At 41.7% G+C, this 15,500-nt stretch overlaps 1 protein-coding gene across 1 annotated transcript in view; it reads right to left on the reverse strand.

Moving 5' to 3' along the window:
* The window catches only part of LOC126456895 (ER membrane protein complex subunit 5), a 57,808-nt gene that overhangs the window by 14,137 nt on the left and 28,171 nt on the right, over positions 1-15,500 (reverse strand). The window contains exon 2 of the mRNA XM_050092732.1: positions 10,339-10,391. Coding sequence (XP_049948689.1) covers positions 10,339-10,391 — 53 coding nt within the window. The remainder of the gene's footprint in view (positions 1-10,338; positions 10,392-15,500) is intronic.

A 15,500-nucleotide genomic window follows, 5' to 3' on the forward strand; every position in this document is an offset into this window, starting at 1 on the left:
GTGGGACATCACCATCCGGTGGAAGATAGAAACTGCAGACAGTAACAGCCTGTGTGTCCACACCCGAACAGCGACAGCCTCTAAAGGTGTTTGTAGAGGGACAGACTCGCTGTGAAGAGCGTGAAGGACATAGATGCAGACGCCACCAGATATCCTTTCATAAGCTGCCCGGTGCTTATAATAACCCCAATAGCCACAGAGGGCGGGGGTTCGCATCGCTGGAAACCAAATTTCTTGAAGAGCCAATCCAGAAGAAAGGGTGAAGGCTGAGAAGTTGTCGGAGCTCAGCAAGATGGTGGAAGAAACGGCCGCAGTTCCACTGGAGGGTGACATTGTCCATGGCTGAGAAAGGTGTGAAGGGACTGGGGAGGCAGATTACGCCGCTGGGTCACTTGCTGCCACCGGTTCAGTACCCGCGCGAGTGACATCCATTGTGTCCGAGGGTCCAGTGAGATCCAGGTCTTCAGCAGACGCCAGAATCTCGATCTCATCCTCAGACACCGAGATTGTAGGAAGCGGTGGGATGGGTGCCACTGCAATGTCAGGATTCTTGGGAACCTTTTTCTTTTTCTTTTTCTGCTTCTCGCGTTGTGCCTTCGGTGGTTCTGGCTGGGAGGGCTTCACTGGGTCAGTCTCAGGGACGGACGACGACCGTGAAGCCATACGACCAGTGAACGGTGGTTGTTTCAGCCACTTACAGGTGTCTGCTTTTCCGCTGGTCGGAACTTGCGAAGGGAGATCCCCAAGGGACCCCGTCCTGGCAAGAGGAGCCAAAGAAGTCTTATGCTTCTCTCGCTGGGAAGTGGGAACTGATGTCCCCGATGGTTGGGGGGGGGGGGGGGGGTTGCTCCTGAAATAGATGGTGCAGGAGCAACAGGGAGTGAAGTGCCCCCCACAATCAAGGGGGCCGGCGGATTCTGACGGATCATAGAGCCAACCGTATGTCACGACACAGGAGACGGGAGAACCGTTGTTGCAGCAGCGGCGTAGGGTGACGTCATTGGCACAGTATGTAGCCTCTCATATTTCTGCTTGGCCTCAGTGTAGGTCAGGCGGTCCAGGGTCTTATACTCCATGATCCGTCCTTTCTGGAATACCCAGCAGTCCAGCGAGCAGGGGGAATGGTGTTCTCCGCAGTTAACACAGATGGGAGGCAGGGCACATGAAGTATTGGGATGCGAAGGACGTCCACAATCTCAACACGTGATGCCGGAAGTACATCGGGATGACATATGCCCAAACTTCCAGCATTTAAAACACCGCATCGGAGGAGGGATATATGGCTTCACATCACAGCGGTAAACCATCACCTTGACCTTTTTGGATAAGACATCATCCTCCAAGGCCAAGATGAAGGCACCGGTGGCTACCTGATTATCCTTCGGACCTCGATGGACCCGCCAGACGAAGTTAACACCTTGTTGTTCTAGGTTGGCGCGTAGTTCATCATCTGACTGCAGAAGAAGATCCCTGTGGAATATAATACCCTGGACCATGTTTAGACTCTTATGGGGCGTGATGGTAACTGAAACATCCCCCAACTTGTCACAAGCGAGCAACCTCCGTGACTGGAGAGAGAATGCTGTTTTGATTAGAACTGAACCAGAGCGCATTTTGGACAAGCCCTCCACCTCCCCAAACTTGTCCTCTATATGCTCCACAAAAAGCTGAGGCTTCGTCAGCATAAATGATTCACCATCACCTCGCGTACAGATGAGGAACCAGGGTGAATAATCTGCACTGCCGTCTTTAGCCATGTGTTCCCCACATGGAGTGGCCAGGGAGGGAAATGATCTCAGATCATATTTCTTGCCATTGAGGTTAGACCTCAATCGCTTAGCGACTGCTGGTGGAGGCCCACCAGCGAGAGATGATGTACCATGCTTCATAGCGGGTCATCCGCCCTGATGCCACCCACTCCGACCAGAGGCTCTTCCCACGGGTGCCACCCATCCACAGCAAAGATTACCTGGCAGGATGGCCTTTGCCGGGAGTCCTGATGCCCCAGCGGAATAGGCATCTACTCCTCGGCATACGTGGAGATATAGCAGCTCAGGCATCAGCAGTGCAATCCCTGTGTAGTCAGGTGGCTACCACCAAGAGGGTACATGACGACCCCACCACAACGGACTGGCTACCGTGCTAGATGTCGGGTGTCGAATATCCATGTATATCACAAGGGCAAAGATGGAAGTGCACAATGGAGGGAATGTATGCTACCCAGAACACACTGCAGCTGGCCGGATGCTCAGTGTAAGTCCAACTCCATGACAATATCGTGTGTGCCAGATCTTAGGCAAGGTGGATATAGAATGTACCACATAAGGCGTCCTTCTGCAAATGGTACGCACTAACGAAAAATTTTGAAATGGAGTGGTCAAACCCCTTAGGGGACTATCACATTAAAGGCCAAAACAGTTGAGACTCCTTTTAGTTGCCTCTTACGACAGGCAGGAATACCGCAGACCTATTCTTACCCCCGAACCCGCAGGGGGATCATATGCTTCAGCTGGAGTCCAGACTCTACATCCATCTTTGTCATTGACATACCCAACAAGATGACCAAAAACAGCCTTATCATCAAACTTTGAACAAAAATGTTTGTTTATGTGAACATGGCAACCTGTACAAAAAATTCTGAGGTGATCAAGTTTTCTGGAATACTGAAGAATGGGATACAACATGTTGGCTGTGACCAATGATGTCACAAGTTACCAAATATGATGTATTGCACAGATATAATGACATAGATGAACCATGGACCTTGCCGTTGGTGGGGAGGCCTGCATGCCTCAGCGATACAGATGGCCGTACGGTAGGTGCAACCACAATGGAGGGGTATCTGTTGAGAGGCCAGACAAACGTGTGGTTCCTGAAGAGGGGCAGCAGCCTTTTCAGTAGTTGCAGGGGCAACAGTCTGGATGATTGACTGATCTGGGCTTGTAACACTAACCAAAATGGCCTTGCTATTCTGGTACTGTGAATGGCTGAAAGCAAGGGGAAACTACAGCCGTAATTTTTCCCGAGGGCATGCAGCTTTACTGTATGGTTAAATAATGATGGTATCCTCTTGGGTAAAATATTCCAGAGGTAAAATAGTCCCCCATTCGGATCTCCAGGCAGGGACTACTCAGGAGGACACCGTTATGAGGAGAAAGAAAACCGGTGTTCTACAGATTGGAGTGTGGAATGTCACATCCCTTAATCGGGCAGGCAGGTTAGAAAATTTAAAAAGGGAAATGGATAGGTTAACGTTAGATATAGTGGGAATTAGTGAAGTTTGGTGGCAGGAGGAACAAGACTTTTGGTCAGGTGAATACAGGGTTATAAATACAAAATCAAATAGGGGTAATGCAGGAGTAGGTTTAATAATGAATAAAAAAATAGGAGTGCGGGTAAGCTACTACAAACAGCATAGTGAACGCATTATTGTGGCCAAGATAGATACAAAGCCCACGCCCACCCCAGTAGTTCACGTTTATGTGCCAACTAGCTCTGCAGATCATGAAGAAATTGACGAAATGTATGATGAGATAAAAGAAATTATTCGGGTAGTGAAGGGAGACGAAAATTTAATAGTCATGGGTGACTGGAATTCAAGAGTAGGAAAAGGGAGAGAAGGAAACATAGTAGTTGAATATGGATTGGGGGTAAGCAATGAAAGAGGAAGCCGTCTGGTAGAATTTTTCACAGAGCATACCGTATTTACTCGAACCTAAGTCGCACTTTTTTTCTGGTTTTTGTAATCCAAAAAACCGCCTGCGGCTTAGAATCGAGTGCAAAGTAAGCGTAAGTTCTGAAAAATGTTGGCAGGTGCCGCCACAACTAACGTCTGCCGTCGAATATATGTAGCACTACACAGGAATGCTTTGCACGCATAAAGATAAATACTGGCGCCAAAACCTCTGCGTCAGTAAACAATTAAAAAAAACGTGGAAGACGAGCTTTTTTCTCCGCCCCGACCACTGCATTTTCATACATTCTCTAACAAAGTAAATACAAATTCTGTATTGTTCATCTTCGAATATCGCAGCATTTCAATGTACTACGAAAAAACAACTGGCAAGACTGTTTGGGATGTTTGTCAATATGGCCAACTCTACGTTCTGAATTTTTTCCTACCTGTGAGAAGAGATGGTTGCTAATAGGAACTTTTATGAATTGTGAATCACATGCAGTATTCTCTTCACCATAAGAATAATACGAATACAAACATTTTGCCATGTATTCTTTCGTGTTTGCTGCTATCTCATTTAAATCCTATCTGCCTAATAAACTACGAAACTAGAGTGAGACAACAGCGAAGGCGGAAAAATATACATATTATATCATGTTTATATTTGTATTATTCTTATGCCTAGTAGTGGTACAGTCAGAAATGAAGCCCGGAAATTGACTAGATTTTTAAATCTAAGATGACTCTAATTTTTGTGCAGGATGTAATGTACTAAAGAGGCGTCTGCAAAGATTTTTAAATGGAGAAAAATTTTTGCTACACTCTCGTTCAGAACATCATCTATCATACGCAGTCTATTATTTGGTTCTTGTCGACCGTTATCAAAGAAAGCAGCAGTGTAAGTAACAACAAATAGCAGTCTCTTGACATTGTTTCGCTAATGAGACGATTCGTCTCTATTTAAAAAAAAATAATTGTAAGCGGCGGTAACACGCACAAAAGCAAGCCATGCCGCGAGCGGCGAGACAGGCTTAACAATGCATGACACAGTACAGTAATGCATTTTCAGCTTAGAGTGACGTAAACACCTATAAGAAAGAGAACGGCACTTATGAGATCAAAGAAAAATTTGCAATCAATTCAAACCAGATGAAGCACGTGAAAAAGGAAGGGTACCCGTATAAATACGGACGGAGCATCTGACGCATAGCAATGGCTACCTGGTAAAGCTTAACTGCTAAGCTTACGACTCGAACCAAACTACTGTAACTGTATCGTCATTCATTCGACCTAAATTGTGTCTCATATTACAATGGACCAACTGTGTTTCGATTTGGAGGTGTGGCCTAAAACTTTTCTCTCCCCTTGAATTTCGAGTCTCAAATTTCAGGTGCGGCTTAGATTCCGGAAAATTTTTTTTCCTTGATTTCGAGTCTCATTTTTCAGGTTCGGCTTAGATTCGAGTGAGGCTTGGATTCGAGTAAATACGGTAAATTAATCATAGCTAACACTTGGTTCAAGAATCATGAAAGAAGGTTGCATACATGGAAGAACCCTGGAGATACTAAAAGGTATCAGATAGATTATATAATGGTAAGACAGAGATTTAGGAACCAGGTTTTAAATTGTAAGACATTTCCAGGGGCAGATGTGCACTCTGACCACAATCTATTGGTTATGAACGGTAGATTAAAACTGAAGAAACTGCAAAAAGGTGGGAATTTAAGGAGATGGGACCTTGTTAAACTGACTAAACCAGAAGTTGTAGAAAGTTTCAGGGAGAGCATAAGGGAACAATTGACAGGACTGGGGGAAAGAAATACAGTAGAAGAAGAATGGGTAGCTCTGAGGTATGAAGTAGAAAGGCAACAGACGATCAAGTAGGTAAAAAGATGAGGGCTGGTAGAAACCCTTGGGTAACAGAAGAAATATTGAATGTAACTGATGAAAGAAGAAAATATAAAAATGCAGTAAATGAAGCAGGCAAAAAGGAATACAAACGTCTCAAAAATGAGATCAAAAGAAGTGCAAAATGGCTAAGCAGGGATGCCTAGAAGACAAATGTATGGATGTAGAGGCTTATCTCACTAGGGGTAAGATAGATACTGCCTACAGGAAAATTAAAGAGACCTTTGGAGAAAAGAGAACCACTTGTATGAATACCAAGAGCTCAGATGGAATCCTAGTTCCAAGCAAAGAAGGGAAAGCAGAAAGGTGGAAGGAGTATATAGAGGGTCTATACAAGGGCGATGTACTTGAGGACAGTATTAGGGAAATGGAAGAGGATGTAGATGAAGATGAAATGGGAGATACAATACTGCGTGAAGAGTTTGACAGAGCACTGAAAGACCCGAGTCGAAACAAGGCCCCGGAAGTAGACAACATTCCATTAGAACTACTGACGGCCTTGGGAGAACCAGTCCTGACAAAACTCTACCATCTGGTGAGCAAGATGTATGAGACAGGCAAAATACCCTCAGACTTCAAGAGTATAATAATTCCAATCTCAAAGAAAGCAGGTGTTGACAGATGTGAAAATTACCGAACTATCAGTTTAATAAATCAGAGCTGCAAAATACTAACGCGAATTCTTTACAGACGAATGGAAAAACTGGTAGAAGTCCACTTTGGGGAAGATCAGTTGGGATTCCGTAGAAATGTTGGAACACGTGAGGCAATACTGACCTTACGCCTTATCTTAGAAGAAAGATTAAGGAAAGACAAACCTACATTTCTAGCATTTGTAGACTTAGAGAAAGCTTTTGACAATGTGGACTGGAATACTCTCTTTCAAATTCTAAAGGAGGCGGGTGTAAAATACATGGAGCGAAAGACTATTTACAATTTGTAAAGAAACCAGATGGCAGTTATAAGAGTCGAGGGGCATGAAAGGGAAGCAGTGGTTGGGAAGGGAGTGAGACAGGGTTGTAGCCTCTCCCCGATGTTATTCAATCTGAATATTGAGCAAGCAGTAAAGGAAACAAAAGAAAAATTCGGAGTAGGTATTAAAATCCATGGAGTAGAAATAAAAACTTTGAGGTTCGCCGATGACATTGTAATTCTGTCAGAGACAGCAAAGGACTTGGAAGAGCATTCGAACGGAATGGACAGTGTCTTGAAAGGAGGATATAAGATGAACATCAACAAAAGCAAAACGAGGATAATGGAATGTAGTCGAATTAAGTCGGGTGATGCTGAGGGAATTAGATTAGGAAATGAGATGCTTAAAGTAGTAAATGAGTTTTGCTATTTGGGGCGCAAAATAACTGATGGTTGAAGTAGAGAGGATATAAAATGTAGACTGGCAATGGCAAGGAAAGCGTTTCTGAAGAAGAGGAATTTGTTAACATCGAATATAGATTTAAGTGTCAGCAAGTCGTTTCTGAAAGTATTTGTATGGAGTGTAGCCATGTATGGAAGTGAAACATGGATGATAAATAGTTTGGACAGGAAGATAATAGAAGCTTTCGAAATGTGATACTACGGAAGAATGCTGAAGATTAGATGAGTAGATCACGTAACTAAGGAGGAGGTATTGAATAGAATAGGGGAGAAGAGGAGTTTGTGGCACAACTTGACAAGAAGGAGGGACCGGTTGGTAGGGCATGTTCTGAGGCATCAAGGGATTACAAATTTAGCATTGGAGGGCAGCAAGGAGGTTACAAATCATACAGGGAGACCAAGAGATGAATAAATTAAGCAGATTCAGAAGGATGTAGGTTGCAGTAAGTACTGGGAGATGAAGAAGCTTGCACAGGATAGAGTAGCATGGACAGCTGCATCAAACCAGTCTCAGGACTGAAGACCACAACAACAACAACAACACAGATGAATGTTCAGAAACAAAGGAATGCAGGACAGAGAACACAGATGGTGGACATACATCACATACATCCAAATTTTAAATACAATTTTAGATATACCTATTTTTTGAATCCTAGTATCCTATTCTTCAGTTGACCTATGTAGTTCAACTGAAGAATAGGATACTAGTGCTAGTGCCGATGCAAAAACCAATATATGTAACACTGATGTCCTGTGTCTCAGTTGAACTACAAATGTAATACCCCGAGCAGGACATACTTTGTTTCACCTTCATTAGCACTAGTATCCTATTCTTCAGTGGACTGACGTGGGTCAGCTGAAGTATGGGATACAAATTTTACAACTGTCGCTTTTTTTGCCTCTACTAAATTATGACAAGTGATAAAAAACTGTACACAATTTCCAGCCCCATCTTCCAAAAAACACATTCATGAAATTTGTCTGGAACCAAAGACCTTCCAGTTGATTTTAAAATATAGACTGCTGTATTGCAAGCTTCTGCCCATAATCCTCTTTGTAGTTTGCTTGTGTTCAGCATTGAACATGCAGCTTCAACAGTTCTATTTTCACTTTCAGTCAAACAACTTTGTTCAGGAGTATAGGGTGGAGGAATCAGTAATTCTGTTTCCTTATCTATGAGCAATTCCTTAACTCTGTTGCTAGTATATTCTTTACCTCGATCACATCAGAACTGTTTAACAGCATGGCCTTTGGATTCACGAGCTTCTTTTTAAAATTGTTAAGCACACTGTAAACTTTGTTTTTGTGCTTCAAAAAGAAAATTCAGTGAAATTTACTGAAATTGTCTGTAAAACTTATATAATATCAAGCACCTCCAAATAATTCTATACTCTTTGATCCATTGATATCTACATGGATTAATTCACCAGCAGCTGTGGAGCGATTTGCTCATTGTCTGAATGGTAGTCTATGTCTATGCATCTTTCCTAATGCACAACCATCACAAAATTCATCTTTACAACCTTCTGCAATTATGTTAAGTTTCTTTGAGATGTTCTTGATGTTTTGTTTATTCTGGTGACCAACTCTTTCATGGTACATTTGTAATGTTTCAGATGATGTCACTAAGTTCACTTGATTACCTTTTCCTGGCCAAACAACACACTTTCAACACATACAGCTCATTTTTCACATTGCCTGTCATAACGATGCTGCCAATGGCTCTTTCCTGAATCCTAACACTTTCGCTGCCAAACGTTATATTGTAGCTGTTACAAGCAGCTGCTCTGGCTGAGAAGAAATGAGCACTTGCATCGGGGACATATGAAACATTTTCCATTCTAGCATTGTACCATTTATTTTTTTGTCTTATTTCGATAAAGACTGTACCTTGATCACATGCACACATTTTACCTTGCTTTCCTAACAAAACCACTTCAGGAACATCAAATTCACTGCACAAAATGAAGTACTGATTATTCCAAGTGATATGCTTCATAGCACTGCTATCAAAATACCATTTATTTATGTCAATGCAATTTCTACTACGCAAACCCATGGCGTATGAAATAAATACAGTGTTACAACTCACCTTCTGTTCTCACCGCATGCATCAAGAGCATCCAGTGGACACCCCGCCGCCCACCCCTCTGCCCAGTGACCTAGTAGTTCACATTTATTGCATGGAAATTTTTGCTCTGCTCGCTCTTCCAACATCATCTTCTTCTGTGTGTTAGAAATGAACAAATGCAATTGTCCGTTGCATTTGTTCATGCAATTCAATGGTACAAAGTTTTTTGATAAGCAAGTAGAAACTCTGATTTTTCGCTGGCATTGTCTCCCAGAGATCTTTAAAATTATCATATTCCTTTCCGAGCATAAATAAAATTCAACCATTTAATTTTCTTTTAGACAATTTAATTTTCTTTTAGACAATTTAATTTTCTTTTAGACAATTTGATCTCTTCATGTTTCATTAAATCATTTAGATCTACAAATAACTTCTGCAGCTTAGTCACATGTGTGCTTCTCTTTCATTGTGTTTGATCCAAAAACAGTTTTCAATTAACATGTTCAAACATTGAATGCTGCTATGTTCAAATCGGGCATGTAGTTTATTCCATATTTCTTTAGCATTTTTGCACATCTACACCAGTTCACCAACTGGTTGGCTCAGCACACTTGCCACAAGACTTGCTGCTTTCGCATAATTCTTTTGCCATTCTGCATATGCTGCCTTCTGTTCAATAGTAGAATCCTGAGGCAACACAACAGGTTTGGATATACCAATAACACTTTCTGAGTCCATATGAATGAAGCACCATAGACGTGCCACTTACATTTTGCCCATTTGCTTCAAGTTTATCAACATTCACTTTACCACCTCCAATTGTAGCCATGTTCTTACTGAACAAATAGTTTTAACAAAAAAATCTTCTGTCAGCACACACTGGATTGAATAAATTTTTTTTCTAAAAAGAACTATTTTGTTCTTTAGACGTGGTCTGGGCCCATAACCTGTTGTAAATTATAAGGTCTGAACAACACAGTTTTAGTTATGAATGGCACGTTCTTTTCTTTTTTTTTCCAGGATAGAGCTTTACTTTGTAACTGCAATGAACATTATATAAAAACAAAAATATTTCATAACATATCTAGGAATAACACTTCACAGTGAATGCTAAAACTTTTTCCTTTCATCACAACATTAATAAGTGTGTACACGTCACTTTCAATTTATCCAGTAAAACATGCTGTTTAGACTTAACCTTGGTGTTTCTAAAATCACACAAAACAATGTGTTAACATACTGACACTCAGGAGGAATTTTTAAAGTACTTGTATTTGCTACTTAAGTTCGATTACATAAAACTTACATCAAATGGCAAGGTGACAAACTCCTGCTCAGTGATTCGAAGGTATGAACGATCTGAAACAAAGTGCAAAGAATACTTATCATTACAAGTTTTTTTTTATTTCATATACTACAGTTTATCAGAAGCAATACAGAATATTAAACAGAGATATAATATTTCTTATAATAAATATCTAATTATAAATTCTATACGAGTAATATCTCCTATGCATTACATTATCTCCTTCACGACAACACCACTACATCCTTCTTGTTCTATTATACAAAGAGAAAAAAAAGAAAAACATTAAGTATAGTTCACAATACCACACGAAAACAGATGATTACACACACAGCCATCCACTTAACAACAGGATGTTTTACCTGTAGTGCTACAAGTAGTGATAATATGTCATGGAGTGCACTCTGCAAAGCTATGTCATAATACATAGTGACAGCTAGCATCTGTAAAGTCTAATTAGAAATTTTCAAGATAGTTACATTACTGAAGATTTGCTAATTTGGAGACATATCACGCACATATACACAATAAAGTTCTGATAGAATGTAAATATTTTAGGAGTAAAGGAGACCCCTCATTAAAAAGCAGAGGTGTTGAGTTGTAGACACACACATTCTCTCTCTCTCTCTCTCTCTCTCTCTCTCTCTCTCTCTCTCTCTCTCCCTCCCTCTCTCTCTCCCCCTACCCCCCCTCTCTCCCCAGCAGGTGGACTGGTTTGGTTGGGGGTGGGGGTTGCATTGGGTGGGATGGATTGGGGGGGGGGGGACAAAGTGGGGGCAGCCTGTTAACCAAGAGGGAGGGGTGCCAGGAGCCTGGGCTAATCAAGTGATGTGTCGGTATCAGAGCCAATGCTGAAGCTGATGTCGGGATGCGAATTTGGAGATGGTGACAGGCTGGAGGAAGGGGAAATAGTTTAGTGTAGCATGTGGGAACAATGGGTTACTGAGGATTAAGGCTTGGATGGTTACAGGAGCAAAGGATGTGTTGTAATTATAGTTCTCATCTATGTTATTCAGATGAGCTCGTAGTGGAGGGAAGGACACAAATGGCCTGGGTTGTGAAGAACATATTAAAATTAAGCATGTTGTGTTCAGGTGCATTTGTGCCACCAGATGGTCAACTTTGTTATCGGCAACAGTTTGGTGGTGGCCATTCATTCTGGTGGACAGTTGGTTAGTAGTCACACTGACATAAAAAGCTGTGCAATGTTTTCAGCAGAGTTGGTATCTGACACGGCTACTTCCACAGCTGGCCTGGCCTATGATGGGGTAGGATAAGCCCGTGACAAGCCTGGAGTAGGAAGTGCAGGGTGGGTGGATTGGGCAGATCTTGTAACTGTGTCTCCCATAAGAATATGATCCCTGTGGCAAATGGATGAGAGTGGAAGTGGCATAGGGATGGAATAGGATGTTGTGTAGGTTAATGGGCAACAGAACACCACTTATGGAGGGGTGGGAAGGATCTTGGGTAGAATGTCCCTCATTTCAGGGCATATATAATCAAAGCTCTGGCTCAAATATGACTCAGTTGCTCCAGTCAAGAGTCACAATGGGTGATACAGGGAATGTGCTGCTTTGTAGCCAATTCTGGGGGATGGTGGGAGGATTAGGAGTGTGTGAGAAAATGGCACAGGAAATTTGTTTGGATTAGGTTTGGGAGGGTGGTGCCTGTAAGTGAAGGCTTCATGTGATTTTCATCATATTAGGCAAGGAAGTTCTCATTACTAAAGACATGCTATCCACAGGTGGTCAGGCTTTATGGGAGGGATTTTTGGGTGTGGAAGGCATGGCAGCTGTCAAAATACAGGTAATGTTAGTGGTTAGTGGGTTTAACGTGGACAAACCTCCACCACTCTGATGGCTCCGTCGACACCAATGTCCACATTAAACCCACTAACCACCAACAGTACCTGCATTTTGACAGCTGCCATCCCTTCCACATCAGAACATCCCTTCATACAGCTTGGTCACCCATGGATGACATACCCACTGCGTAGACAACTACCTTGCCCCGTATCTGAAGGTTTCACAAAGGCTTCCACAGATGGGCATTATCCTCTAAACCTAGCCCGCAAACAGATTTCCTATGCCATATCCTCAAACATCCCTAATCTTCCCATCACCCACAATAATCAGCTACAAAGGAGCATCTGCCTAGTCTCCCAATACGGTCCTGGATTTGAACAACTGAACCATATCCTTCATCAAAGCTTTGATTATATACCATCATGCCCTGAAATGAGAGATATCCTAACCAAGATCCTTCCCAACCCTCCTAACTCCTAAAGTGGTCTTCTAGCACTCACCCAACCCACACAACATCCTAGTCCATCCCTATACCAATCCAACTCCCAACCCCTTGCCATAATGGATCATATCCCTGTCGAAGACCTGGTGCAAAACTCTGCCAATCCTCCCATCCAGCATTTCCTACTCCAGTCATGACATGGGCTACCCCACTAGAGGTGACCGATGACCTCGCTGTCTGGTCTCCTTCCCCAAACCAACCAACCACTAGAGGTTGCGCCACCTGTGAAAGCAGCCATGCCATAAACTGGTTCTAATGCAAACACCATACAGCTTTTTATGTTGGTATGAATACCAATCAGCTGTCCACCAATATGAATAGCCACTGCCAAACTGTTTCAAATAACAAAAGATGACCACCCAGTGGAACAACATGCAGCTGAACATAACATGCTAAATTTCAATGGTTGCTTCACAACCCAGATCATGCGGATTCTTAGCTCCACCATCAGCTTCTCTGAACTACACAGATCGTAGTTATCTTTGCAACACATCCTTCATTCCCGTAACTATCTTCGCTTAATCTCCAGTAACCCACACCCTCCACCCAACATACTATCAACCCCTCCCAATTCACATTCCCATATCACCTTTAGTGTGCACCAATCCCCATTGGCTCTGACACCCACGCATCACATGCCTAGCCTGTGCACCTGCCACTCCACCATCCCGCATTTCTAGCTGGCGAACCAGTTGTCTCCTTCCAAGTTGTTAGCCACCCATTCCCCAACCCAGCCCCTCTCCCTGTCTTCGATTTCTCTCTCCCTTTATCCACCCTAATCGACACAATCCCACCTACCAAAATTGTGCATCCAAATGGCGCCATGCAGGGCACAAGCATGTATATGCATGCACGCGTCTCCTTTTTCTGTGTATTTGTACTCTAGTTCAAGTAAGGATTACTCCAAAAAGTAGCAAGTGTTCATTATTTTCATCCCTTCAATGAGTGATTTCCTTTAGTACTGAAATATTTACAGAGAGAATAAAGGTTTGTTAATGCTGTTTTCACAAAAAATTATGTTCCACGAAAATTGTTTTATTTTAAATGCTATGTCTGGCAGGGGAAAATTGTCTAATAACCTCTTTTTTTTTTTTTTTTTTTTTTTTTTTTTTTTTTTTTTTTTTTTTTTTTTTTTTTTTTGAGCTGTAAATGATTTATTTTCTTGTCTGTTTTCAAGTTAAGCCAAATTTGCAATTTCTCATGGGCATTTGGTGAGTCTGAAGTTCAAGGTGAATTTATTCTGAGCAAATCTTTCAATTATGAAAGTTGAGCATACTCATATGAAGAAAGTATTTTCCATGTTTGACGATTATTATTGCATAAAGAGATCCAGAGCTTACAAGGAGCTTGTTCATAAAGTGTACCTACAGTAAATATTTCAAATTATGCTGACAGAATCATCTTTCAACAATTCTATTAAAATATAGCTTCCTGCTTATGGTTATAAGGTGATAGTGATAAACATGGACTAAAATCTACAAAGGAATACTCTATGGGTTTTGTGATTCTTTGTGTAACATCATTGACACATTACAGGACCTATATTATATCACATGATAGAAATGAACTATTGCACCAGTTTTGACTGCCTTTTCAGATAAGTTAACTTTGCCACATTAACTTTCCAATTTGCTGAGACATGTACAGTCAATCATAATTTTCTTGAGTGCAGCATTAAGGATTCATTGGCTCTGATTCTAATCAATTGAATTGAATCTAGTACCGTATTGCATACCTTCACATAATTATAGTATGTTTGTTTAGGCACACAACAATGAGGTTTTTAATCTTATCTCACTGGACATATTGATAGATGATGGGTAACTATTGATATGCTGCACTCCACCTACATCCGGCAGGGCTGTTGTGAATGGGAAACCATACAGCATCTCTGGTCCGCAGGTATGCAAGCCCACTAGCCAGCCAATTTAAGATCAAGGGGCTGCTGGCCCAGTTTCACTTCTGTCTGCAAGCCATGCTAGCTATACAAGCCTGTCAACTGTTTAATGATTTCCTAGAGGACACTGACATTTACCAGAAGCTGTTAACACTATGTTACCAGACAAGTCACATCAGTGCCTGAAATGAGAGAGGGCAATATTGCTATCCAGCAGCCTCAGTTGTATTATGTGCAGAAACAGGCCCCATTTTTGGAACCTTCAGTTACTGCTTTTGGACATTTATGCTTTGTTAGCAGAATATATTTCTACTAAAATGCATAAGGTTGCAGCTCCACCAGAATTTTTGTAACAGCATAAATTAGACTTGGTAAGCTATGCAGCAGAGCTTCAAAGTAGGAATTAGAAGTTTAAATTTGTGTGCACTCTTGGCAAAAAGTTTAAATGGAGATGTCAATTGTTCTCTCACTTGTAATAGAGGTGTGTATCGGTAAGATCCATAGTTACCAGAGGTATTGCATATAATTTGTGCTTCATTTTTGGTTACTGTCAAGCAGTCTTGACTGCTTCACTTCACACCACTGAGACAGCTCCCACTAGCCGAAAAGTCAAAGAAAATCTTAGTTTTATAAAAACATTTGGCCTTTACCTGTTATTTTCCAAGGGATGTTTAGAATAGCTTATAGCATATATACCCCCATTTTGACAACTACCTTGATGACATCCTGGTTATAGGCAGTACAAATAAAGAATATCTACACAATCCAAGTCAGGTTTTCACAGGTATGTCTGGAAAGCATCTCAAGTTTAATTTTTCTAAATGTTGATTTTTTTAAATCTTCTGTCACTTATCTACAATATGTCCTTAGTAAAGAAGGGTTATAGCCCACAGAGGGCTATGTCAAGGAGATCAAAGATATGCTTTCCCAGACCTGTGAGGATATCCAGATGTTTCTC

The sequence above is a fragment of the Schistocerca serialis genome, chromosome 2 (assembly GCF_023864345.2).
Source record: "Schistocerca serialis cubense isolate TAMUIC-IGC-003099 chromosome 2, iqSchSeri2.2, whole genome shotgun sequence".
Lineage (NCBI taxonomy): Eukaryota > Metazoa > Arthropoda > Insecta > Orthoptera > Acrididae > Schistocerca > Schistocerca serialis.